Below are 25995 nucleotides of genomic sequence, written 5' to 3'. Positions count from 1 at the left end.
TCAGCAAACTGCAGCAAAGCCTTTCCCTACATCTGCATTTACATAAACTTTGAGTCGAATTTGAAACCATTTGCCAGCGCAACCCCATAATATGTGGTTAAAGCGAGGCTCTGTCCACGTGTATTCATAGCCTTTTGAGGAGAAGAGACGCACGGGCTGAGGGTTTTTCACTTTCCGCCGGACCACCCTCACTAAATTGTGACTGTTAGCAACCCCCTCTCTGGTTAATACAAGGCTAAATTTTCCTGTCAGCTTTGTCAGTGCGAGAGTAATTAAACCTTTCCACTGCTTTCATTTTGTCTGCTTCTGGAGCTGAATGTCTTACTAAAATCATCAGTTCGCCATATGTGTGATTTCCCCCCCGATTATAATGCTTGACTATTTAAGTAGAAACCAACAAGCCACAGCCCCTAATTTGACTGTGCTGCACGATGTAACCTTTGCTTCCTTGGAGCGGTTCGCTTCTCAGCTGCTTAAACCATTTCTAGAGGAAAGTTTCCACCACACAAGTACAGCCTGACGTGGATATTTTACAGTTCAGTTCAAATCTGAGTGGTTAGAGGAGGTTTTCTCATGCTTCGTTTTAGAGATGTTGCGCCTTAAGTCTGCAGTTCAAACGATTTATAACTCAGTCTTGTGATGTATAAAGTGCACAGTGTTTTCCTAAATAAATAGTAAAGTTACCCATCAATTTGCCTGTCACTGAAAGATCAATTTGTGATTGCTTGATTAAGGTAGAGAAATCTCTTACGTCTTACCCTCTCATATATATCACAGATGTAGTGTTTTGCCATCAACCGCATATCTGTTGAATTCTTTCTAAAGTGTTACACTGACAGTTTTGCGCAACCAGATGCAGTTATAAATATGTAGAGTGTTACATGAGAGATCAAAAGTGAGATATTCAACTTTTTAGTGTTATGAATGGCGCGAGCCCGCAGTCGGGCCCTGAGATTAAAAAACGTGTACTTACCTCTTTACTCAGGGCCTTAAACATATAGAGACATACATTATTAATCGCAACGCAATATAGGAATCGTTTCATGAGTGTCCATTATAGATTACAATGCAGTTTCTGTGATTGGCAGCATAATAGGCTCTCACTCAAAGACAAGACCTAACAGTTAAGGGAGAATGGCCGGATAGGATAAAGATAAGGGCCCGTGTGCTTTAGTGCTATGATCCCATTACAAACTCTATTTGGCAGGCATTACTGCAGCCATTACTTTTGCCAGGGCTTGCCCTGCTCAGGCTCTCAACCTCTCATTACAGCGCGAGAGCTGGGGTCAGCGCCGTGGGCAGTGGGCACATGCATGTGCAATTACGTGACAACCGTGCCTTTAATTTCAATTTGAGGGAAACACACGCCCCTCCAGTCTGGCCTGTGAATGTGAGGCGGACAGTCCCACTCCTGCCCTGTGGCTTCTGTGGCGGCAGTATTTCAAGTGACGGCGGCGTCTTGCATGCACGAAGAACAAGGCTTTCGGGGACTTTGCCGAGGTCGGGGTGGGTGGTGGTGGGTGGGTGGGGTAATTTCAGCAGTGCTACAGTTTAGTCTGGGATCCGCCAGCTTCACAAGGCCACACAAACAGAAATAGTTCTTCGGTCGTTTTCACTTTTGGCCTCCCCCTCCTTTTTTTAGTGCTCTCACCTTTGGCTCTCCCACTGAGTGCGGTGCTCTTGCAGTGCAGTGTTCCATTAAACCGGCTTTAGAGAATCGTTGTTTTTATCGAGATTATGCCAACATGTGTGACTTTTGTCAAACTGCACTAGCTTCTCAACTGACTCTCCACCATCGTGCACATATTTTTTTTCACAGGCTGAAATCACTTAACATGGGAGATTGGAATTTTTTTTTCTTCTTCTTCTTTTGCAGACGCAGTCTGAGGGCTTTTCTGATAATTACATAGTTCCAGGGTTACAGTCGGTTCTGCTGCTGCTGGCGACCGCGCATAATATTTTCCTCACCTCCCTGCACATGTGGCAATGCAGTATAATGGTTAGAGTGCCATTCAAACCTAAAATGGAACGATTATCATGCATTCTTTTTGTATCACCGTCGCCCAGTTATTCTGCTTGACCTGGAGCAATTTTCATTTTCTTTGTTAAAGCAAATTACTTGAAATGCCAGAGGTACTTCTGACTAATTGATGCTGAAAGATTCTTTTTTTAAATCAACTATGATCCTTTGATCATAAGGAAGATTAAAAGTCAGAGGAAAACCGTGGTCAGTTGTTTGAGTTGTACCTGTTTGCATTTTATCGTTTTGAATTATGATCGCCAGTATATAAGTCAGTTTTAACCCATATGTAATATATTGAGGGGTTAATAATGTTTTTTTTAATGTCACAAGAATTTCAACTTAGCCAGTAAATACAAGTACGTGTGTTAACGTGCTCCTTATATTTTGTTTGTTTTATCTATTTTCCATGATTTTCTACCTCATTTTCCATCTGATGGTCTTTGGTGAAAAAAAAAATCAAATACCAATACTAAAACCCCCCCCCCCAAAAAACCCAAAACATTATGAACTGAACTTTCGGTTTCCATCTGAGCCTTAAAGTATAACTGAGTAAGTGTGAAAAAGTTTCGAAATAGCTTTGCTCATAGCGTAACGCAACACTACATAATTAATTTAATATACATTATTCACATTAATATACCTGTCACTGCAGTATCCTGTCAAAGAATTGGTCGCCGAGCTGCTCTTCCTTTCTTGCAAAGTGCAATGGCAGTGGTCTCCCAAACACTAATGTGAGCTCTCGCTCTCTCTCTCTCTCTATGGGCCATTAGGTCTGCACTCCTCCAGCGAGGCTCGATGTTTATCGGTTGTTGCCTGACAAACTGCTGAACGGAGGGCCGTTACATTGCCGTAAACCCGTGCAGAGCAGAAGCGGAGTAAGTTCAAAATATTACACTTCCCTAAATGCAGTGTATTCACAACTCCTCAGGACTCTCTTTTATATTATCTATGTATGCATCCATAGCATCTTTGAGAAAATTTGATGCTGAAATCATCATTTTAAGTTGCCGAACTTCATTCAATCAAGATACTTTGTCTTTTGTTTTTGTAAGAGTGACTTCCTTGGTTCCTTTGGTCGAAAAGAAAGAAAGAACTAGATAGATAGATAGATAGATAGATAGATAGATAGATAGATAGATAGATAGAAAGAACTTTATCGTCTGTTTTCAGTCAAAAAAAACAACAGAAATTTGTCTTTGATACAGCTTAAAAAGAAAACCACTCAAGCATATTCACACAGATAAAAATATTCAGAACAGTTATTGCAGAGGGAATGAATGATTTCTTGTAGATGTTTTTTCGGGCCAGTGGGGTTCTGTATCGTTTGCCTGATGGCAGCAGCATGAAGGAGTGGTGCAGGGGGTGCGAGGGGTCCTCCGTGATGGCGGTGGCTTTCCTCACCACTCATCGCCTTTTAAAGTTCTTCCAGAGGAAGTTGGGATGTTCTGGTGCTGGCCTGCTTTATGATGCGGGAGAGTTTTGTTTTGGCGGAGGTGGTAAGGACGTTGAACCAGGATGAAATATTATAGGTGAAAGTGGATTCGATAAGTGATCTATAAACAAGAGTTAAAATGTCTTTGCCGACGTTAAAAGTCCTCAGTGCTCTGAGCAGGTGGAGACGCTGCTGTGCCTTTTTGTAGACCGCATCCGTGTGTTGTGCAAAGGACAGACAAGTGTCAATCTCCGTCCCCAGATATTTAAAACTCTCTACCTGCTCCACCAGCTGGCCGTCGATCCTGAGTGGCTGGAACAGGTGCTCTGGATTTTTGCCTCTAGAGCGACAGCACAGCTCCTTGGTCTTGGAGATGCTAAACTCTAATGACCTTTCAGCAAAGGTTCTGACCAGGGCTTGGACCTCCTGCTGATATCGAAGCATTGACTGGGAGTCAGTCTGATGGGCTGCCAGGGCCATGTCGTCTGCATAATATTTTAAAAGAGTCATTGCTTCTTTGCTGCAGGAGAAGTTGAACGAGACTAGACTAGTCTATGACCTCTCAGTCCTAAATGTCAAATTTACACATCGCTGAGTGAAAAAAAACAAAAGATAATTGCACGTTTGAGCCACTGCAAAGGTTGGTAAGTTTTTTCACCACCGCATTGTGACCGCAGGACAAACTGCGTGTTCAGACGAGGCTCGGAAGCCGCTGGCACACAAACACCTGTTATCGTGCACTTGGGTCGAAACGGCTCGGCTCTCGCGTCACAAGCCAAAGCAAAATTGTTTACTTAGCTCAGATGCACAAATCAATGTTTCTGTCATCCCCGCTGGTCCTTTTCATTCGTCTTCCAGGTCTGCAACAAAAGGAGGACATTTCAAACAATTAGTGTCCAAAGTACTTGTACAGGATCCTCAGTCAACGTGTTTACGCCGCTCACCCTCCAAAACTTTTACACCACATTAGTTCCATCTAACTGGATTTTCTGTTGAGTCAATACCCTTGTTTCCACATCCATCCGTTGGAAGCAGATGTGTTGCAGTCAATGTTGTGCCAGATCATTCAGCCATCCCATCAGTTTTGTCTGTTTCTTGAAACGTGTTTGTTTGTTTGTTTGTTTGTTTGTTATATTTCTACACTCACCTCCAGTCGGCAGTGAAGATTATAATGCCAGGTCCAAAGAAAACAATCTCAATAGTTATCTGCTGCCCTCCTCACGTTACAATCAATAAATCTACTTTTTTTGCCAGCTAGCACGTTGCCAAGATGCGTAGTAAGTGCACAGGAAACCATTACAGCGTTCTTGATTAAATGCAGGTGCACATTAGGAAATAGATAACACGACACACTACTCAAGCTCCTGCTGCGCACGCCGTTTTTTTATGCGCAAACCAGACAGCTATGCAAACATAATTAGCGATGAACCGCCCATGCTTAAATATGCACTGGCAGCATCGCAAAGTCTTTTGACCTTTTTGAACCTATTCATAGATTATGTACAGATACGGAATGAAGACGATATTGAAAACCACCATATACAGTATTTATGGTCTTGACAGTCAGACATTAGTGCGTCGATTCCGGCAAGAGCTCACGAGGAGAATAAAAAAATAAATAAGTCCCATTGTGTTCTTTTCAAAGAAGTCCAACTTTGGCCACACAATTAACTGCATCTCAGCGCCGTGAGTCATTGTGGCTGTGTCACTTCATTGTTAAAAATACATTTTAATGAACAATAAATCCCCCACTCCCACCCTGGAGACCTTTAATGGAAATTTAACCTTTGGGGTTCAATCTGCCTCGATGGACTGTTACACCAAGACGCTTCGGCTGAGTTGTCTGCTTCGAAACTGTATACATATTTCATTGGTAGCAGTGCAACTGGAGACTTCCTGGCCCTCTCAAAGTATGTAGACACACGCCCGCACGCACACACACACACACACACACACACACACACACACACACACACTCAAGTCTGTCTTGCATTGGCGACTGTCTGCGAGGCAGAGTGACGTCCTGGTGCCGAACCAGAAGCAGGGGGGTCAACAGCAACCGACAAACATTCAGCGCATCCATCGCATTCGTTGCATCGAAGAAGGAAAGGTTTTGAATTAAAGTGACAGATGACAATCAATTGCTTGACAATCAAACAATTTATATTTATATATATATATATATGTATATATATATATATATATATATATATATATATATATATATATATATATATATATATATATATGTATATATATATATATATATATACATATATATATATATATTTATAATGACGTAGTTTCCTAAATAAGCTTGTGGTTGTGGCTGTATATTAATACTTCCTCTTTTTATTTTCCATCAGCAGTAAATAGAGATTGTGTGAGGGTGTTTAATGTGACTAAGTGTCTGCATACATGATGCTGCTCGTTTTTGTTTTTGTGGTTGAGAGCCGGTCAGTTTGTCCGCGACCTTCTCAAGGCCTTTTGTTGTGAAGGTGTTTCCTGATTGGGCGAGCAGCAACCCCACAGAGACTGTCGGACACACAGAACCCCAACAGTCCTCATGATTGTAGCCGCATTGTGTTGCGGCATTGTCGCGCAGTTTCCTCAGAGGATGTTCCATCAGAAGCACTTTGTGTGCACAGGCAGAACACTCACACACGCACACTCACACACATAACACACACACACACACACACACACACACACACACACACACTCAGAAGCCAGGGTGGCGGCGTATGAATCTTCAGGACAATGACTGAAAATGACGGAACAACATGGACAAACTTTTACATTTGCATTACAATATTTTGTGATTTATTGTTACTATAAATCACATTGACAATGGGGTAGTGAAAAAGTTTCCACATCCTGCTCTGCAAAAGTTGTGAGTGTCTTTACACATTCACAAAGCTAAGCATTGAGAATAAAATCTAAAGATTTGAAGCTATACAAATAGTAAAACTAAACTATTTCAGGATTTGCAGTCAAATCAATTTTTCAAATTATAGCAGGAAATAGAATCAAAACAAAGCCTTTAGCGCCCTCTAGGGGAGTAAAGTGATACAGCTCAGAACTGAGATTCAAACGTGAAATGAGAATTTTACTTTCAGTGAGAGGGCGACACGGTGGCGCAGTGGTTAGCGCTGCCGCCTCACAGCAAGAAGGTCGTGGGTTCGATTCCGGGGCCCGGACCTTGGACCTTTCTGTGTGGAGTTTGCATGTTCTCCCTGTGTCTGCGTGGGTTCTCTCCGGGTTCTCCGGCTTCCTCCCACACTCCAAAAACATGCATGTGAGGTCAATTGAACATTCTAAATTGTCCGTAGGTGTGCATGTGAGTGTGAATGGTTGTTTGTCTCTATGTGGCCCTGCGATGAACTGGCGACTTGTCCAGGGTGTCCCCTGCCTTCGCCCTAAGACGGCTGGGATAGGCTCCAGCAGACCCCCGTGACCCTGACCTCGGGACTAAGCGGGTATGGAAAATGGATGGATGGACTTTCAGTGAGACTTTCAGCCTGTTTAAGGACAGCCACCTTCAAGGATGAAGAGGAAGTCATTCCAGCTGCAACAGTCTTCGATTTAAATTAGGCTCCGTCACATAAATGTGCATTTTAGACGTTCATCAAACACGAACAAACTCTCGACGCAAGAAAATCTGCAGTGTCGCTTGTTGTCCACTGGAGGTCAGTGCAAAGTAGAGAATCGTTGTAGCTCAGCCAGTGAAGGCGACTCCTCTTCTGACAAATCAAGTGGGTGTGTTTTGTTGTCATCTTTTATTTTGTTTATGAGGATTATAGATTTTTATTATGTGACGTATTACCTGTCAGACATGATGACATTTTGATTATCCACAGTCACAGCCGTCTTATCAAGATGTTTTTAGAAATGTGTTGATTGATGAGCCATTTAATGTGTGTGTGTGTGTGTGTGTGTGTGTGTGTGTGTGCTTGTCCAGCCCATCTTGTGTTCCTCGTCGCTGCTGCAGTTGTCCTGAACGTGTCCTGCAGTAGGTGATGAATTAAAGGCAGCTCCGCTGGAGGAAACTGTGTCGTCACTGCTTTTCTTAAAATCCAGAGTTGGTCTGCTCCACCCGTTTGTCGCTAACTTTGTTAGTGACTGTTAGTTAGTTGTAGCTCAATCATTTTGGCAGGTATCTGTCAGTGCAGTGCCAAGATATGCTGGAGGGGAAGATAGGCACGTGGAGTTTGTTAGCCAATCACTGAGGCCACACTTTGCTTTCTTATTGGGTGCCAAGGCCCCAGAGTATTTCTCTGCGAGTGTGCGCGACAACTTGTGAGTCCGTGTGCGTGTGTGTGTGTGTGTGTGTGTGTGTGTGTGGTAATGCAGATGATATAACACACCTCCACAAACTTGTGCTTGATTGATTTCAGAGGCTAATTTTACTCACTCACTGCTTACAAGGACGTTCAAGCCCCCATAAAATAAACAGGTATAATTATGGAATTAAAGTCAAGCCTGGATAAGTGATGTGTATACGCTCAGCACAGCGGTTTTGTTTGTAAGACTTTGCATGGTCCGCTTGGCTGATGCACTGCATGCAATTGCAGAGGAATTTGTCAACTTGGAGAATCCGGAAAGTAACACGAGATAATAAAATAACATAAATCACCAGTAAAACTCTGCGGGTGCGACATGAGACGTACATCCTCTGCATGCCGATTCTCCTTTTCTCAAGTGTCGCACCTCTCTGAACAAGTAAATATAGAGTGTAACATTTTGTCTTTTGTGTAAGAAAATCCCTTCATCTTCTCTACCCGCTTACTCCGGCACTCAGGGTGGCGGGGACATGCTGGAGCCAATCCCAGCAGTCATGGGGTGAAGGCGGGGTTACATCCTCGACAAGTTGCCTGTTCATCGGTTTAAAAAAAAAATGTTTTGTGAATTTAGTTTGTACCAAATCCTCTATTTGCGTAGCAATGTTCAATTTAATTTACTGAAGTGGTCCATGCTATCCACTTATCTAGCTTCTACATAATTAAAATTTGGATGAGTCAAGAGTCAAGATTAAACCAACGCACGTTAAATCAAAAAATTCATTTGAAGACAACATCATGAAAAAAACAACTATACTTTAATTGTTTTGAGTTTGTGCTGCTTTTATAACCTCAAAGCAACACACAGTGCTTTTCAATTATTTAACCTTACATTTGCTATACAAATAAAGGTCTTCTTCTTTTCAAACAACACTTTGCAGCAAGGACTAGGCAAAAGTCCTTTTTATCGCTAACAACCTACTACTAAAGTAAAGCACATTAACACGTTCGTGTACACACAGGCTCACGCAAATTCAATGATTTTCTGAAAATAATACTCCCACAAGAGCAAAGTTCAACATTTAGTGTCTTTATAAAACAGATTTGCAAAATATAGCCAAGGCTCATTCATTTAAATAGGCATAAATAGCAAGAAAATACTTTATCATTTCAATTCAAATCATCTTTGAACTTCTTTGTACACAAATCAGAGATGAACATGGTATGGAAAAATGGGACTGAGACCTTTTTGATTTGTTGCAGCTGGAAAAACATAAAGCTATACTATATGTACTATGGCGCTAAAGCATGGCCGATAAATCAGAAATATGCATCCTCTGTAGACCCCGCACTCAAGAACCTCAAAAGGAAATCTGTTTCAAGTCTGTGGTAGATATCAGAGTACATGTCTTTGGATGGATGCTTTTAAGAACAGTTTAAATTTTTTTTCTTTCTTTTGCATCTTTAGCAACACAACCGTAATACACATCAAAACACAGCCAAAAAACAAAACAAAAAAAACCTTGGGTCTTATGTACAATAGTGCAGACAAGTAGCTTAAATCAGAACAAGGCGGTGGACGGTTAAAAACACATCATGAAACATTGCGATTAATTTGACTGTACTGGGGTATTACTCCATAGTCGTGTTGGAAACAAGCCAACGCAGAGCATATTCCCGACTCTCTGCTGGAATAAACCTTAAAACTCACTTTAAACGGAAGAATCCAAAACAAACTAACCAAGTTGTTGCAATAATAATCCTCTTGATCTGATTTAGATTTGGGCTGCAGCGATGTTCTGCTGTGGTTGCAGGTTTAAAATCTTGCATATAAAATCTTTTTTTTTTTTTAGTATGAAAGCATAATCTTGTATCCTGTGGGACACAATTATGGGCATTGTACAACGTTTTTCTTTAGATATTAGCATTGCAGACAACCTATTCGATAAACATTGAAAACGGTATAAACAACAGCACGAAACAGATTTTTTTTTCTTTTGCAGTGACAAGCTGTCAGCCTCTTCTTAAATGCTGTTGAAATATTTGTAAACATTCACAGGGCTTAGCTGTTAATCATCGCATCTGTGAAACTATTTAGTGAGACTGTGTTTTCACTACAGCAGGACTCAGAAGGTTCGTTTATTTTTATTTATTTTTTTAAAGGTGCTTTGCTTTCTTGAGCAGAATAGACACAGCGATCGAGGAGATGTTCTGTCCCTTTAAAAAAAACAAAAAAACAACACACCTCTAGAACACAGTTTATTTGGCTGGCTCAGAGATGGCTGGGCCTCGCTCCAGTCTCATGGTCCAAGGGTCAGAGGTTGCAGCATAAAATGGGGAATGCGCAAGCATGTCTTCACCAGCCAGGGCGAATGCAAATACTCCCCTCTGCCTCCCTGCACCTGCCTTCTCCTGCTCTGTGATGAGCTTTCTCTCCGCTTGCCGTTCCTCCCTGCTCGCCCCGTCTCCACCCTTGAACCCCAGGCCCCTATTGCCCAGACTGAGCATCTCTCCGAGTCCGTGATTCTTCACTTCTTGGTACGGCGAGCTCAACCCGTGCTCGTCAAACCGGTTGGCGGCCGAGGTGGGCGCGCACAAAAAGTTGCCGGCGGCGGCCGACCGCCAGGCGGCCGGTTTACGTCCTCGCCGGGGTCTCGAGATTCGGCAGCTCTGCCTCTTGATGTGTCGATGCAGGTGGTCGGACCTGGTGAAACTCTTGTAGCAGTGCTCGCACTGGTACGGGCGGACCCCCGTGTGGATGCGCAAGTGGTTCTTCAGGTCGTAGTTGTGGACAAACTTGGAGTTGCAGTGGAGGCAGATGTAGGGGCGCTCGCCAGTGTGCTTCCTCATGTGGATCTTGAGTTTGTCTTGTCTGAATAAAAACAAAGGCAGAATAGCAAGTTTTCAAAACCATTGGCTGGCTAGAGAGAGTCAGTTGCAAGTGAGTTTCATTGGCAGACAAGAGGAATACATTGAACTTAGGTTAAAGTGGAAAAAAAAAATTGCAAATCAAAGAACCGTAGGTGAGCGCTAAGAAAACAGTGGAGGGGGCTTTCCACTGTAACACATTGCTGTCCAGGTAACGTGCCTCACAGTAACCTCATTCAAATGGGCAACGGGGGATTTTCTGCAAACTTTACTGTTTTACATAAACTGATGCCTTGTTCGAGATAAACACAGATTCTGAGCTTGCGCTGCATGAGGATGACGGGAAATTGTGGCTTTTACCCACCTGGTGAATCGTACTTCGCAGATAGTGCACATGTACGGCTTCTCCCCAGTGTGTGTCCTCATGTGCCGGGGCAGTTTCCCAGCTCCTTGGATGACTTTGTTGCAGATGGGGCACTGCTGGGACGCCTTTGGTTTGATCTTCCTCTCCTCCTCCAGCTGCCAGGGAGGAAACAGCGCTCCCAGGTGGGAGGCAGAGTTGAGGAAGTTCAGGTACGACCGGAAGTCAGCCTCATCTTTTATCGGGCCCAGGCCGTGACCGTCTGACGAGACCGGCCCGGCGTTCATGGTGGCGCCCAGGCCTGAGTTGACAAACTCTTTCAGGAAGTTGCCGTGGAGCAGACTGAGCGGGACTTCCTCTTTCATCTCCTCCTTTATGATCTCTCTTTTCACTGCAAGATCGAGGGGCCGCGAGGTCTCGACCGGCGTGGAGGTGGGGAAAACATGAGGATGCCTGGCTTGCGGTGACGTCCCTGTGTGGGGAAGCTGGTGGTGACCAGGTTCCAGGAGCTGCTTTGGGAAGGCTTGGAACTCTGTGGCCCACATGGAGGGGTAGAAGCCTGGGAGGAGCGGGGAGAAGTTGGCCCTCCTGTCCAGGGAAGACATGCGGGGATACAAACCCTCCTGGAGGAGCGACTCAATGGAGAAATCCTTCAAAGCTCGACTCTCCATGGTCTCCTGCAATACAATACGTCTTCATCAGCCTCCAGACATTCAGATGTACTTTTTTTTTTTTTTTTTTAAAGAATAAATGATTAGTTTGACAAATTAGAAAGGTCTGTGCACTTTACCTGCTTCCTTCTCGTGGCGTCTGGAGACTGTGACTGGGACGTCAGCTGGAATTGCTGATGGTACGTGGAGGTACTGGGAGGTGACGCGTCCTCCGTCCCTGGCGGCGTCCGCTCCCCGCTGGCCTCCAGCGACTGCAGTGACCTCTCGCTGATGTTGTCCTCCTCCTCCTGCTCGTCCTTTCTCGAGCCTGCTTCCTCATCCTCCTCCTCCTCTTCCTCCTCCTCCTCTGCTTCCTCCTCCTCCTCGTCATCTTCCTCTCCCTCCTCCGCTCTCCCTCCTCCGCCCTCGCCGTCGCCGCCTCCCCCGCTGTCCATGATCTCCAGGCACACGTTGATGATGCACGGGATCTCCAGCAACTGGGCCGCGTTCAGGATCTCTTTGACGTTGGACGCCGTCACGGTCAACGTGGACGTGTAGGCAAACTCCAGTATGGCCGTGAGGGACTCGGGAGCCACAAAGTTGATTTCGTAGACGGCTGCCGCCGCGTGGTGCTGCTCCCTGCCGTCAGCGGTTGTGGCTACCGTGAAGAGCTTTTTGAAGTACTGGCTGCAAGCCGCCAGGACGGAGCGGTGAGTGCGGTACTCCTGGTCGTGGACGATGAGGACGACATCGCAGAGCAGCCCGTCGCGCCGCTGCTCGTTGAGGCTGCAGAGGACGTCGCTGCTGTGGTTTGGGAAGGGGATCCCGATCAAGTCCTCCTCCCTGTGATGGACCATTCTCGTCTCCTCTGCTGCCGGTCTAGTTAAAAGGAGGTGACAAGGGTTTGTTTAGTGACGGTTTGACCAAAAATCATTCAGATTGAGTGAATGATTCTGTGTGTACCTATTAATCCTCATTTTTGGATTTTTTTTGCTTGCCTAGTTTGTTTGTTGTCATGTGATGCCATATCATTATGGAAACATATTTTGTTCCTCTCTATTTGAAAGGAATAAAATATTAGTCAAGAAGGTGATGATGATGCCAAGCTAAAGCAAAAAAATCGTCCCTGAAGTGAAAGTTGTTCAGACTTTTAACTAAACCTGGAATTGTTCAAACTTATTTTTTCATTTTTACTATTGAAGTATCATAGTTTCTCAGTCCATTATGAGGGAGAAGCCCTTCAGATGAAACCGATCACGGCCGGCGCTAAGAGACCTGATTCAAACAATACACTGTGAGATTGGGATGTGGTGAGAAACACAGAGAGTGACTAAAGAGGTCAGATTGCACTCTTGATACCGTATCCTGTCAAAACGCTTACTCTGCAGCACCGCCATCTCTGCACCGGTTTGACTTAATGGCGACCTGACTCAGAGCACGATCATGAACCCTTTTTTTTCCCTCTGATTCAAAAAGCCTTTTCTCTTCAAAAGCCTCGCTCCTCCAGCTGCACGAGTTTCTACCTGTTGATTCACTGTGCTGTTGTTTACACTTATGGTTGATAGAAGCCCTCGTCTGGCAGGGCACTCATTCATTCACATCTATGAATAGATCTTCAAGTTAACCGTGCACACTCGGTGGTCACTGGAGTTATGTGCAGATAAATACTTTGATGCTGGGGCCGCTCACCACAGCCGCACTGCTGACCGGCTCTAAATGGGGCTGGACTGAACCGTGCAGATCTCCACACCCAGACACACACTGGTAGTAAGCGCCTTTGCGTTCTCTTTTGTGCTCCGGCAGAGCTCACCATTGTCTAGGAGTGCTAAAAAGAAAATAATCATGTAAATAGAGCTTCAAAAAAATCTTAGTTCACCTCCAGGTATACAACTTGGATACCAGTCTTACACAAAGTTTATTCTTGTCGATCTTGTTGCTAGGGAACTGTTGCTACGTTCATGACATCGATGGAGTGTGGACATAATTAAAATGTCATAGAGGGGGTGGTGGTATAGAATATAGTTCCACAGACACCCTGTATAAAACTATTGAGTGGAGTGACAGAAAAATGGCAAGGCAATCTGGTGAAATTATAAACATGACAATTACTCAGGTAAAAGACACATTCAATTCAGTCTAAGTCCTGGGTCATTACCTGCGGCAATGCTTGTCCAAATACACAAGGACAGGATGCAATATAGGATGTTATTATACGGCACACGACGTGCAGAAAACCTCGTAAAAGTTAGTGCACGGGGAGAAGGTGAGAGAATCTCTGGTGAGACAGATCAGATGGCCCTAAAAGTTCCCCAACAGGTTGCACAAACACCAGCCGAGGGGCCCCTCCCTGCCGCAGCCTGCCAAGGCAAACAATAGTGCAGCGCTTGGAACAACACTGAGTGGATAAGAGGCAGGAAAAAAAAGAGTCTGACGGGGAGGGCTTGGCCCAGCTTGGTGTCATTCTCTTCTTCCCCTCCTCCCCCTCTTTGGGCTCAACCCATCCCACCCACTCCTGGAACTGTGGGACACGTGCTGCTGTTGCTGTTTGTTCGCCTGGTCCCCCCGGCGAGCGCCACTCCCCTTCGGTTCCCACTGTTTGCCCGCCGCCAGCCAGCGCGAGGCTCTTAGCGGCCGGCCCCTAATTACAATGTGGAGAGGATCTGAGGAGGATGTGCCACATAGACAGGGCGGGGAGGAGGGCACGGCTTTCCCACCGCAAGGTCCTGGAGCGACATTTCATCAGCCCAACATCCTTAACCCTTCACTCACAGACAAACACGCGCACACACCCCCACCCGTCACAGCAGCCAGGGTGGGGACGCCTTGTGAAAGGACTCTGATAATTACTGTTTAAGTCATTTGCCTCCTTATCCCTCTGAGTCCTCGTGCCAAGTGAAGAAAGGACAACCTGACTTCTTTTTCCAGTCGCCTCTTATTTTTAATTTTTTTTTATTTAAATTTTTTTTTATTTATTTATTTTTTTACCAAACCCATAATTGATAAGTTAACAACTTGGTGAGCGGCATCCTTGCCTTGACTGAGTAGTGGTAACAGTCCCGACACCTGCCGCCACCACCTTTTCCTCACTGGTTTTTGCGTTAAAACGTACATTTTTATACATTGTGCGAAAAGCTCTGTTATCAAACCTCCAGCGCGGCGTCCCCTCTCCTCTCATGCGCCTCTCTCTTTCTGTCCGCGGCCACGTCTCCGCTCATGCCTCACTTAGTCACCAACACTTTCAACTCAGCACTTCCCACCCCAAATTATGTGTCACCTCCATTCGCCCTTGTCTCTGTGCGCCGATAACTTTTTCCACCCAAAGTCTCCTCTCGGGAGGTGGGGGCAGGGTCTGAGTTGGTGTCGCTCTGAGCACCAGCATTATCGCTTCCTAGTCACTCCCCTCCTCCCCGTCCTTTCTCCCTGTTGCAGCATTGTCATTATGCCCACAGTCGAGCCGCTAACTGGTCCGAGACCAGACCTGACCGCTCGGGCCGCAAATCATCAGCTAACGTCCATCTCCAGCCATGCCACGGGCAGACACTCATTTGGCCCGTGAGGCTCCCAAACAGCCCAGAGCCTAGTTTATCCCCATCAGGCCAGCGCAGCCAACCTGACCCTCATGCTAAATCACCGGCAGGCACGACTTTACCTCTGTCAACAAACTGCCCACAGCAACGCTCGCCAAAAAAAACCAAACAAAAAAAAACAGCCGTCACAGACGGACACTTGCACAGCCAATAATTTGCCGTATTGACAGCCAAAAGCTACCCCCTTATTAGGAGGAAACATTCATTTGACCCACTCGGCGAGGGAGTCCATTATCACAGGTGAAGCAGTGCTGCACCTGTTTCCTGCGGTGACACTTCCTCGGTTTGCGTTTTGAAATGACCACGTCTCGAGCCTATAGGCAGCATAGGGAGCTTTTTTCCCCCCTTACCCTCCCTCCCAAGTGCATCTTTAATGGCTGCCAATTTAGAAAGGCAAACACCGCAAAATGCCAATTGCACAACACTGGTCTGTGTCTCATCAGGAGAAAAATTGTTTGGGCCAAGATTGAAGGATTTAGCAGCACAAATGTTGTTTAAAAAGTTGTTTCTAAATTAATCAGACCACCGGCGCACATTTAAACGGCGTTTTTTTTTTAAATTATAGTAAAAATAAATTCTTTGACTTATTCAAATCACACCTCCCTCTTTAACCGTCAATCACGTTACTCTACATTTATATTACACAACATAGCAAATAAACAATATTTTATCTACTTTAATGCCAAAAGTCTCTAGAATTAATATTTTGTGATAATGTGAAGCAAATAATCAATCCATTGTCATGAGATGTGGAGCCACTCAGCTCCCTCAAGAGATGCTTTATTCTGAATGGCATCTGTGGAGCCTCCAGGGGGGGCCCACAGCCACACACCATTATCTCTCGCAGCCTAAAGAGCACAGAATTCTGTTATTTCGAAATGTTAGTTTGGTGATGGGGAATACTATTGCCGTGGAAAAAAAACCCATTTAATCTGAAGTCAGAGGAAAGGCAAATGCATATCAGTAAAAAATACTTAAGGATTTTTTTCTTTATTAATCAAATACATTTCTTTGTGAAAGAAGCAGTTAGATTTAGTTATTTGTATTAAGATAAAGTTCTTCCATTACATACTGGAAGGTTTTATTAATTATATTAAATAAAGTCACGTGGTTTAGTAAGAAAATGAATTTGTGGCATAACTAATCAGCATTTCCTGACTCACTAAAACAGGCCTTTTAGTAGGTGTGGAACTGCAGGGAGTGTTAGTCACTTTAATATTTACAAAAAATGTTATTAAAATTTTAATTCACTCTATGTGTGAGTTTTATTATTTTTTTTATCATCAAGCAAGGACTGTGCTTTTCCTTTAAAATCCAGCTCCACTTTCAATGACTTTTCAACAACAACAGCCATAACAAAAAAACTAAAAAAAAACCAACCCAAAACAGTCGTTCGTCGTTCATTACCTTTCGTGTCATTTGGTCTCTCCGTGATGTAAGAGGCGTACGAGCCCCTTGCTGATGACACGCCGTTTGTAAATAGTAATTTCTAGCTCGGCATCAGATCCATAACATGTTTTTAGTTTTTGTCTTCTCACACAAACGTCACCTTTGTTTCCATGAATTACCTGCAAGTATTTATTTTGGAACGTACAGGACAGTGTCTTATAGATATTGCCTGATCTAAAAACTGACATGTGTAATTAACGCTGGAGGCAAAACATGTACTTAAGTCGACTTCAACTACCACGTTTGACCTCTCCGAGGCGTGCAGCGACGGCCGTAAACGCCCGCGCTATTTCCAGAATCTTATAGCACAATATTTACGCTCGGGCTTAAAATGATGACACGAGTCATTAAGCCACTTTATTGACCTGTTTTCACCTCGTCAGACCTTTACGATCCGAAGCGGCTGCCTCGCATAAACACTGTAAGTGAGGACTCCTCGGCGATGCACGCACGCACGCATGCATGCGCTCCGGTGCCTGAATGCACAAGTACAATCTTGCCAGCATGCATGTCTGCACTGTGATGAACTATCACGGATATACACACACACACACACACACACACACACACCCATTTGCACGCTGTAAAACTCCGGCTTGGAAATAAAGTGGCGCATGTCTTGATACGTTCCCCCGGCATTCCATAGCTGCCAGCAACCCATCACCTACCGTAAGTTCAGCTTCCTGACTCGGCCTCACGTCTCTTTTGTATTTCCACGCTAATGAGAGGCTCCGCTGCTCCTCACTTGACCTCTCGGCATCGCGTCTTCTTCTCTTCTTCTTCTTATTTATTTAAAACACAGCTGCCGCTCTCTTGGCCAGTCTGTCAGTCAGTCCATTCACAAGCTCCCCGCGCTGGCCACCGATGCCCATTCACAAAAAGAATAGCAGGGAGGGGAAAAAAAAAGAATAAGAAACACCCAGGGAGGAATATCCAATGGACGCAGGCAAAAAGCAGCGGAGGAGAGCGCAGTGTGATTCTTGGATGTGTCTGTGCAGCAGAGGAGCTGGCGTGGAGTTAAGAGTCGGGCTCCCTGTCGTGTGTGTGGCTCATGTAGGACGAGCGAGAGAGTGAGAGGAAGGGAGGGAGGGCGGCAGCACTGCGCTGTGGAGATGTCGCACCACTAGTTTTTATAGCAGGGTGGGTAGCTGGAAGATAATAATACCCCATCCTCCTCCACAACACAAGTTTAAGCGCACTGTGTAATAAGCCCATGGCGCAGACACCCTCTGATTTAGGTCAGACAAAATGAATTTTTAGTTGTGTTCGAGTGGATTTTTTGGTATAAAGGGACCGGGGCGAAGAAACTGGAAGGGGTTGTTTGGGGAGAGAGAGATGGGAGGGAGGGAGACGAAAGAGGGGGGGGACTAAAAGTCACAAAACTATTTTGTGCACCTCCGTCGGTCAGCCTGAAGCTTTAGTATACGAGACTAAAAGTAGGCTGGAAGAGAGCTGCAGAGTCTGCAGGCGAAGTTTCAGTTTAACACCTGTTTCATGCAGGGCATGAGTGCTTTTATTAGTAGAACCTCGAAACTCGAAAGATAAAAGGTCAAATCAGATAGTTCAGCGCTCTGCTGCACTGCTGGACGGGTGCAGCGGCCGTAAAAACTTGAGTCACAACAACAGACTAATTGCTGGAAAACACTTTTTTTCTTTAACATTTGTCGTCTGATTCAGACTACGCCGATTGTGTTAGGGCAAATAATACCTAGACAGAATAAAACCACGACGGCTGGAAAACAAGAGCGCAAATGTAATACACCCAGACTGTCTTTTTTTTTGTTTGTTTTTTTACAAAAATTTTAAGGCGGCCAAAAGAAAAAAAAAAACAAATCGTAAAAAAAGATGTTGAAGGGAGCAGATGTCCAACGTTACCGTACGAGTAGTGTTTTGAGTCAGAGCGCGCCAAAAACAATTTCACTGTTAAGCACCCTCCCAAGCTCGCTTTGACTGTGGGAGACGTTTAGACAGAGAGAGGTGTAATCTGTGTAATGTGACTTAAGTGCAGAACGGAGGGCTTTTTTTTTTTTTTTTTTTTAATTGCAGTGAAATGTGAAGAGTAGAGCAGGACGCAGCTTCTCTGGAACCGTGCCGCGTTCCAACGTGTTTACGGCGCTGCAAACAGAAAAAGGGAGCGAAGACGTGTTTTCTCAGGCGGCGCAAACCATTTTGACGCCGCAGGTTTGCGAATCGCTGGGACTTCCCACGTGACCTTTTTTTTTTTCCAAAATATTTCATTATTAGGTCCTGAGTGACTCACAATAGACCCTTAAAAAAAAAAAAAAAACTGTACAACCTGGTTAATCACGCAGAAGGTTTTCTCTCAAAATGACGTGACTGACAATCAAACTGCGGAAGCCGGTCGAATTTCTCTGTCGCCTCCGCACAAACGAGGCGGCAGGGAGTGCGCACCTCGCCCAGTTCCCCTCGAGGTAACGAGCCACAGCCCATGGCCCCGGCGGTTTACACTGTTTTGTGCTGGTTCCGAGCTGAGGTCAGCTCACGCTGGCATCCCGTGTATATATAAACAGGGTTAGCCTCTAACTGCGAGCCGGCCCGCCAGACGGCCAGAATAACATTTGCCATCTTGTAGTCCTGGCGAACCTGCTCTCAACTCAACACTTCACAATCTCTAACTGCGCTTCCGGTCGTATCTGATGGTGCGGTCGCACGGTATGCATTCATTCAATCGGAGAGATCACAACTTCTGATGATAGAGGTAAAGAAAAATATTAAAAACCAACCACGTCCCCAATTTTCTGCATGAGTAACTTTGAAAACAAACTTTATTGGAAAATTTATTGTTGCGAGAAAATATTTTGATAAACAGCTGAATTGTTTATGTGATCTTCGGGCCATTTTATGAAACTTGGATAATGATTATGTAGCACAATAACGCAAGTACATCCTGTTAATGGGGTTTTTTTTAACAACAGTATATTGAAGCAAGTGAAATTTGTGAATTTATTTTTTAATATATTCCAGAGTAAGTTGAGTAACTGTCCAGGTGACCGGTTTGAATTGGGCTGATAGTAGGAAAGAAAGAATGCGAAAAAAATAGAAAAATCGCGTGACACACAGACAATAAAGACAAAATGGAAACACATCCTCCGTGACAACACAACATGTGCTTTGTTTGTCGCTTATCTCTGCGAGTTGGGGAGGGTAGCAGGAAAGGGAGGCAGTCATCCCCCACCCACACACACACACAGTCCAGAGATACTACATCCCCCAGTCTCCAGTGTCCAAGGACGGACTCACTTAGATGCAACGTTGCTTAAGAACGCATGTGTGGGCACACAAACACCTGTCTGTCAGTAGCGGGACTGTTGAGAGTCACTTTGTTGCAGGCGGATGTGGCGAGTGAGCCAGAAACATTTACTTTCTGCTGACCTGATGTGATCCCCCCCCCCCCACACACACACACACTTTCTTCTGTTTCGTCTTCACTATAAAACCTCCCTAATCAGCGCTGGCCGCCTCGCCTGAAGGGAGGTGAACTACACAAGCTGCATATTCAGGGTTGGAAGGAGTGTTACAGTGTTTCATGGGTGATCGAGATGAACTTTGCGCTACCTCTGAGAGTAAACCCAACGTCTAAGTGTTTGTGCCAAGTTGGAAAATGTGTTCAAAAAAAAAAATATATATATATATCAGTGTAAATGCAAAAGGAGTCCGGCTTGCTGCCGCGTCTGAATGCTCTTCACTCTGATTTGTTTTGGTGTGAGCATTTATTTGTGTGTGTGTGTGTGTGTGAGTGAGAGAGAGGGAGCGAGAGACAGCGAGAGAGAGCCCAGGGTCGTGGGGTGAATGAGGACAACTCCTTATAGTGATAACGAGAAGGAGGCCAGCCTTGGCGGGACAGCCTCTGTCTGCCCTCGGGTAGTGTAAGTGTGTGTGTATGTGTGTGTGTGTGTGTGTGTGTGTGTGTGTGTGTGTGTGTGTGTGTGTGTGTGTGTGTGTGCGTATGCGCGCGTGTTTGTATGTGTGCCGGTGCTTTTGTACGTGTGTGTGTGTGTGTGTGTGTGTGTGTGTGTGTCAGCAGGAGAGCCCTGGGGCGCTCTGGCACCTCCTAATTAAAACCAGTCAGGCTGCAGGGCAGGGGAGACAGATGCCTGTCATGACACACACACACACACGGGCACGAGGCTGCGGCCTGCTCTGGACCACATGCACACTCGCGCGTGCACGAGCGCAACGCACAGGTTTTGCTATTTATGGCCTCGCCGCCCACTCTGGTGTCGCACAGGTAACGGCGCCGCACGTGATCACAAGGAGAAGCAGCGAATTATCACACGGGCGACATGAATCTGATCAGGCAGCCGCCAACTATTGGAGACAAAGGAAGACAAATGCTTAAATGTTTTCTCTTCTGAACGAGGCTCGTCCGTCTTTCTGCAGCGGCCCTGATTCGGAAGGTCCCGCGTTATGCGAAATTCACGCTACCGATTGTTTCTACCAGCAATCCTCCCCGGAATGAGAAAAGTCCAGCCTTCCCTTCTGTCGCCTGGCTTACAGTTTTGGAATCTATCCCTTTGTGATGTCACGCTGGGCACGTGATGCCTCTCCCAGTGTGGCGACGACACGCCCTGTTTTGTGCCCCTTCCAAAACACGTGCGACAAAGGCCCGACAAAGCACGAGGAGTTCCAGCGGGAGGCTGAGGACCCAGCGTGTGTTTGAGGGGAAGCTGTAAACAGAGGGCTAAAAATGGCACCTTAAAAAAAAAAAAAAAAAAAAAAAACAGATGCGGTTAATTCGCTTTTTAAAATGTGTCGCGGAGCCCTCGTTCATTTCCATTTCCCTCCCGAAACCAGTGACACACGGAGCACGCTTCGCACTGTGGCGCAGTCGTGACCCGCCATAGATTCCACACTGACAAACAGCTCTGTCTTCCTCCTCAGCGCCGGGTGAGATGCCATTGAGCCGAATTTGTGTGTGTCACCACCGCCGCCGCCGCCTGCGTTGGACGCTGAGCTGCAGGCGACCACGTACGGGTAAGTCCTCAGCAGACTAAGTGCTGTTTGTCTGGGGTTGGTGGGTGGATCAAGGCTCGCTGCTCTCCTTTCTCTCTCTCTCTCTCTCTCTCTCTATCTCTCTCTCTCTCTCTCTGCCTCGCTCGCAGTGATTAGATAGCATAAGCAGGCCAGCTAGCATAACCCACACACTCATGTCTCTAAAACCGCCGTGCAGCCCGGCGTTCCATCGCTGCTGCTGCTGCCTCTCACACACAGGTGGGTGGACCCACTTATTCAACCCAGATCTTTCTTTTAGACATTATGAAATCGTGCGCTCTTCTTTTTCTCCCCCTCCCTTTCTTTCTTCTCCTTCACCTCACTCCCCAGCGCTGAGTGACATTGGACTCTGGCGACGTTTCAGCAGCTCCTTTCCACTCATTTTGCTTCACTTTGAGTGATATATAAATATATATCTTTTTTTTTCTCTCCGAGATGTCACGGCTCCTCGCACCGAGTCGAGGTGTCTTACCAGTGGTTGCAGAGGCCTGGGTTTTTTTTTTAATCCAGGAAACTCTCTCGATTTCTGTTTTGGCATTCAAAGCACCATTATGCTGACAGCCTCATTTTCAGAATGGATGACAAATGGTTCTCTGTTGGTAAAGCCACGGCAAGGCTTAAATGTTAGCCTGAATAAACCAGGGGCAGAGTTGGGAATTAGAACAATGGAGTTTAAGCTTAGATTTATGGCATACAAAAGATTTTTATTAAAGTAATAATTAAGGCTTCTTTTATATATATATATATATATATATATAAAAAACAAAAAAAACAACCCTCTATTCTCAAGAAGAAAATTCTGTTGTGTGTATATTTTACACCAGCAAAACACAGAAATGAAAAATTCAAAGTATAATAATAACAACATAGATATCTTGAAAAGGATTGTGTTCTTCCTCCTGTCAACTGCTTAGTTTACAGCACTTGGAAAAGAAAAAATACAAGGAAGCGACAGCGCAGCCCGAGAAGGAGAACAGCGGCAATTGTAAACGGAAAGAAAGAATGTAGCTTAAAAAGCAGAGGGGCCACGGATTGAGCCGACCTTTGGGAGCGCAGCCTCGCGCTGCCTCCCTGGATGCTTTGTCGTTCGAGCCAGGCGCGCTGGTGTTTTCGTGAGGAACGCAAAAGTACACAGATCCCACAGAAGGAGCTTTTTTGGCAGGGCTCGGGCCTCCCACCCACGGCAGCCTCTTCAAGCCTCCTCCCTTCCTCTATTCATCTGTGAGGGGCGGCTTACTCACCCAGCCCAGCTCCACGCACGCACACGCACACGCACACGCACACGCACACACACGCACACACAAACACACAGAAACCTGGACTCCCATCCCATACGGAGGAGGAGGGTGGACGGTTACAGGGGCGGTTGCACAGCCGTGATACATATAATTGACGGAATACAAGTGGGATTTTTTTTCTCTTCTTTTTGTCGGGCCAACCTTGCTATTTAAGCAAGCTATTCGAGCGGGATTTAAAAAAAAAAAAAAATTGCAGTTAAGATACACGCAACATCTTTGTCATGGGAGGCACATATCAGATGTAAACGCTGCTGCCTGCCCACGTGCCGTCAGGTGTGGAGAAGGCGTGCGGACTCATTCACCCAGTCAGGCTTCATCATGCATCGTTTCATTTATGAAACTTCACCCTCATTCATCCACAACAATCGCGTCTCCGTCAAGCAGTGCAGTGCTGACGCATGCTCTTGTACGCTCCATTTTTTTAATTTATTTTTTGTGCGTGTATGTGTGTTGAAACACGAGGCCGGGTCCTCGCGGACGTACTTTGTGGAACATGTTGACTGGATACGTACAGAAGGCTAAAGGTGAGATTGTCGGAATCATAAAGGAAATCTCCCTTGGAAGGTTTTTTATTCAACCCAAAGGATACAAGTCAGTCAGTTGCGACCTCATCCACCATATTGCTCCACTCTGACACTGAACTAGACGAGACAGACTCCTGAGGCCCTGTAACCAAACACACCAGACTTTTATTTAATTTTCTCTCATACTATAGTTTCCCCCCTCGTGTGCATCTCCATAATCAGGGGAAACCAATTCAGCTTTGTGCAAGAATTTTAGTTTATTAGCAGCAAGGATTCATCTTCCGAGCACCTACAGCACAGTATGATACGCCGTAATTGTTCCCAATGGGTGAATTTATGCTGCTTGTGTGTTGCGTACGTCTGCTGTTATCTCAGAAGACTCAACAATTACGACGGTTCAAACGCAATGATGTAAAAACTGAAAAAATGTCTGTCTTGTATTGCAACAAAGGAATCCGGTAAAATACAAAAACAAAAAAAGAAAGAAATTTGTGAGAAACTCTGAAACATTTGTTTAAAAGAAATAGGCTACGCTGAATGCAAACGTCTAACTACAGCTCACGTGTGCCATTTTCCCCACAAACATGACAATGGAGATCACTTGACTTAATAATTCTACTCCGGCCCAGCATATCTGATTAAAAGACATAAAACTGCAATGTTCAAAGCCGGTTAACCAGTGAGTTGGTTACAATTACAATCTTTTATCGTCGTCAGCCGTCGGTGCTGCTCAGTAAGATGAGCTGGGGGACACCAGCAGCAAGAGAAGCGAAACACTGTTCCCCCACACGTGATGCCCACACAAACTCGAATTTTCAAAGGCTCGGCCGGTTACACATTTCTCACCTCGGTGACTTTTGATAGCAGCTCCGACGAGAGAGATGCCAGGCCCTTAGATTATCATCCTGTTGTTGCCGTGTTGATAACGAGGTGTCTTGGATTGAGTTCCAGTAAAAAAAAAAAAAAATGTTTGCGGCTACATCTTGGCAGGGGATGACAGAGAGGGGGCCAGTGATACTGATGACGAACAATAAGTCATTGCGTAGTTAAATAAACTGCTGCTGCTGCCACAATGCAAGTGAATTCTGATATCAGCCTGTCAATCTGCTCTGCTTTGTCATGCATTCACTGGCTTCCTCCTCACTGAACGGGGAGCTTCTTTTTTTTTTTCACTGTATGCACATCTGGTGCAAGACACTCGCGCAGGAAAGGTTTTTGAAACTCAGATAATAACCTCAGCCGTATAGTCGCTGTGTGTCTTGTTCCAATGAAGTCGGAGACACAAAGAGTCTTTCTGTTTTTGCCACTTTGAACAGAAACACAGAGGGACCAAATTCTACCGAAGGTCAGCCTCCCGTCTGATTCTGGCGCTCAGTGGCTTAACCCGCAGCTCCTTGCACGCTTTGAAATTTTGCCACAACACACAGAAAATATAAACCTCTCATTACGACTTTTTTAGGACACGTGAAAACGTCGGCGAGCAGAAGGAGCGAAAAGAGCATGCAAAGGAAAGAGAGTGAAAGAGGCACTTAGACGTTTCTGACCTTTTAGAAGTTTTGATTTCAGTTCCTCTCTCGCGTGCTCGGCCCTCGTCAGGAAACTCAACGCCGTCTCGGCTCCTGCCAGACTTGTGAAAGTAAGAGTGGGTGAGACGGAGGCTCGAAATTTGCTCTGAAGGTGTGTCGGTGATTTTGGAGGAGTGAAAGGTACCATTGCACGAAACGGTTATCTAAGAAACAACAAAACAAAAACTGCTACACCCACCAGCCTCAGCCAACACCCCTCCCTCACCCTAAACCAAAAGTATTTGGCAACGTTCCCTCTAAGTCCACCTGTGCTTAGGGGAGGGGAGTGACGTACACACACACACACACAAACACACACACACACACACACACACACACACACACACGTACTCACACTTTGGGCCAAGCCTAAAAACCTGCTTGAACTGGGCGGCACGGTTACGGCAGGGATAAAGACTCAGCCTTGCTAACTCCTGGAACTGATTCTGAAATATAGAGTGGGTGGAGGGTTTGAACAACCCTTCTGGCTGTACAAGTGTCTCAGGGTCATTTAGTTGGGGCAAAGGCCAAGCTAAGAGCAAGTGCAAGGACAAATGGCTGTCTGAGATTGGAGCTGATTATCGAATGAGAAAGAGGCTCCTGCTGGGTAAAGCAGGGTGGAAGCAGTGGGTGGACCTTGGCCTGTGTCAGACAGGAGGGGCTTCATATCAGATATCGAAAAAAAAAAAAAAAAATCCTGGAAAGATGTGATTAAAATGGAGTAGGTGGCACCATCTCACAGTACGTGTGTGTGTCAGTGTACCCGCTCGAACTTGGCAAGACGTAAGAACCATTGTGCCGCTTTGGAGCCCATAATACAGCGTAATGGGAATATAATGGATGGGTGTAATCACAGGTGTAAATGCTGCTGAGAGTAAGGGGTGAAATGAGAGAAGTTGACTGCCGAGGCGGAGAATGAGTCTCAAATGTAATCCAGAAAAATTA

General features: G+C 45.4%; 1 protein-coding gene and 1 long non-coding RNA gene across 3 annotated transcripts in view; one reads left to right on the top strand and one right to left on the bottom strand.

Annotated features, from left to right (window-relative positions):
* The window catches only part of LOC142899882 (uncharacterized), a 52090-nt gene that overhangs the window by 1662 nt on the left and 24433 nt on the right, over positions 1 to 25995 (top strand). Inside the window, exon 2 of the long non-coding RNA XR_012928819.1 lies at positions 21553 to 21645. This is a non-coding gene — a long non-coding RNA (uncharacterized LOC142899882). The remainder of the gene's footprint in view (positions 1 to 21552; positions 21646 to 25995) is intronic.
* Positions 8810 to 25264, bottom strand: zbtb7c (zinc finger and BTB domain containing 7C). 2 transcript variants are annotated; one of them, XM_076043767.1, is made up of 4 exons: positions 25030 to 25264; positions 11755 to 12493; positions 10968 to 11641; positions 8810 to 10607 (listed from the first exon to the last, which is right to left on the bottom strand). In XM_076043767.1, exons 2-4 carry the CDS (start codon positions 12469 to 12471, stop codon positions 9995 to 9997), a joined length of 2004 nt encoding a protein of 667 aa, XP_075899882.1. In that variant the 5' UTR covers positions 12472 to 12493; positions 25030 to 25264; the 3' UTR covers positions 8810 to 9994. The 2 variants fall into 2 exon arrangements, with proteins under 2 accessions (XP_075899882.1, XP_075899881.1); XM_076043766.1 differs by lacking the exon at positions 25030 to 25264 and adding an exon at positions 17319 to 17833.

This window comes from Nelusetta ayraudi, unplaced genomic scaffold (genome assembly GCF_046127955.1).
Source record: "Nelusetta ayraudi isolate G7.1 ecotype Tasmania unplaced genomic scaffold, CSIRO-AGI_Nayr_v1 ptg000076l, whole genome shotgun sequence".
Lineage (NCBI taxonomy): Eukaryota > Metazoa > Chordata > Actinopteri > Tetraodontiformes > Monacanthidae > Nelusetta > Nelusetta ayraudi.
This window is presented reverse-complemented; position numbering and strand designations above follow the sequence as displayed.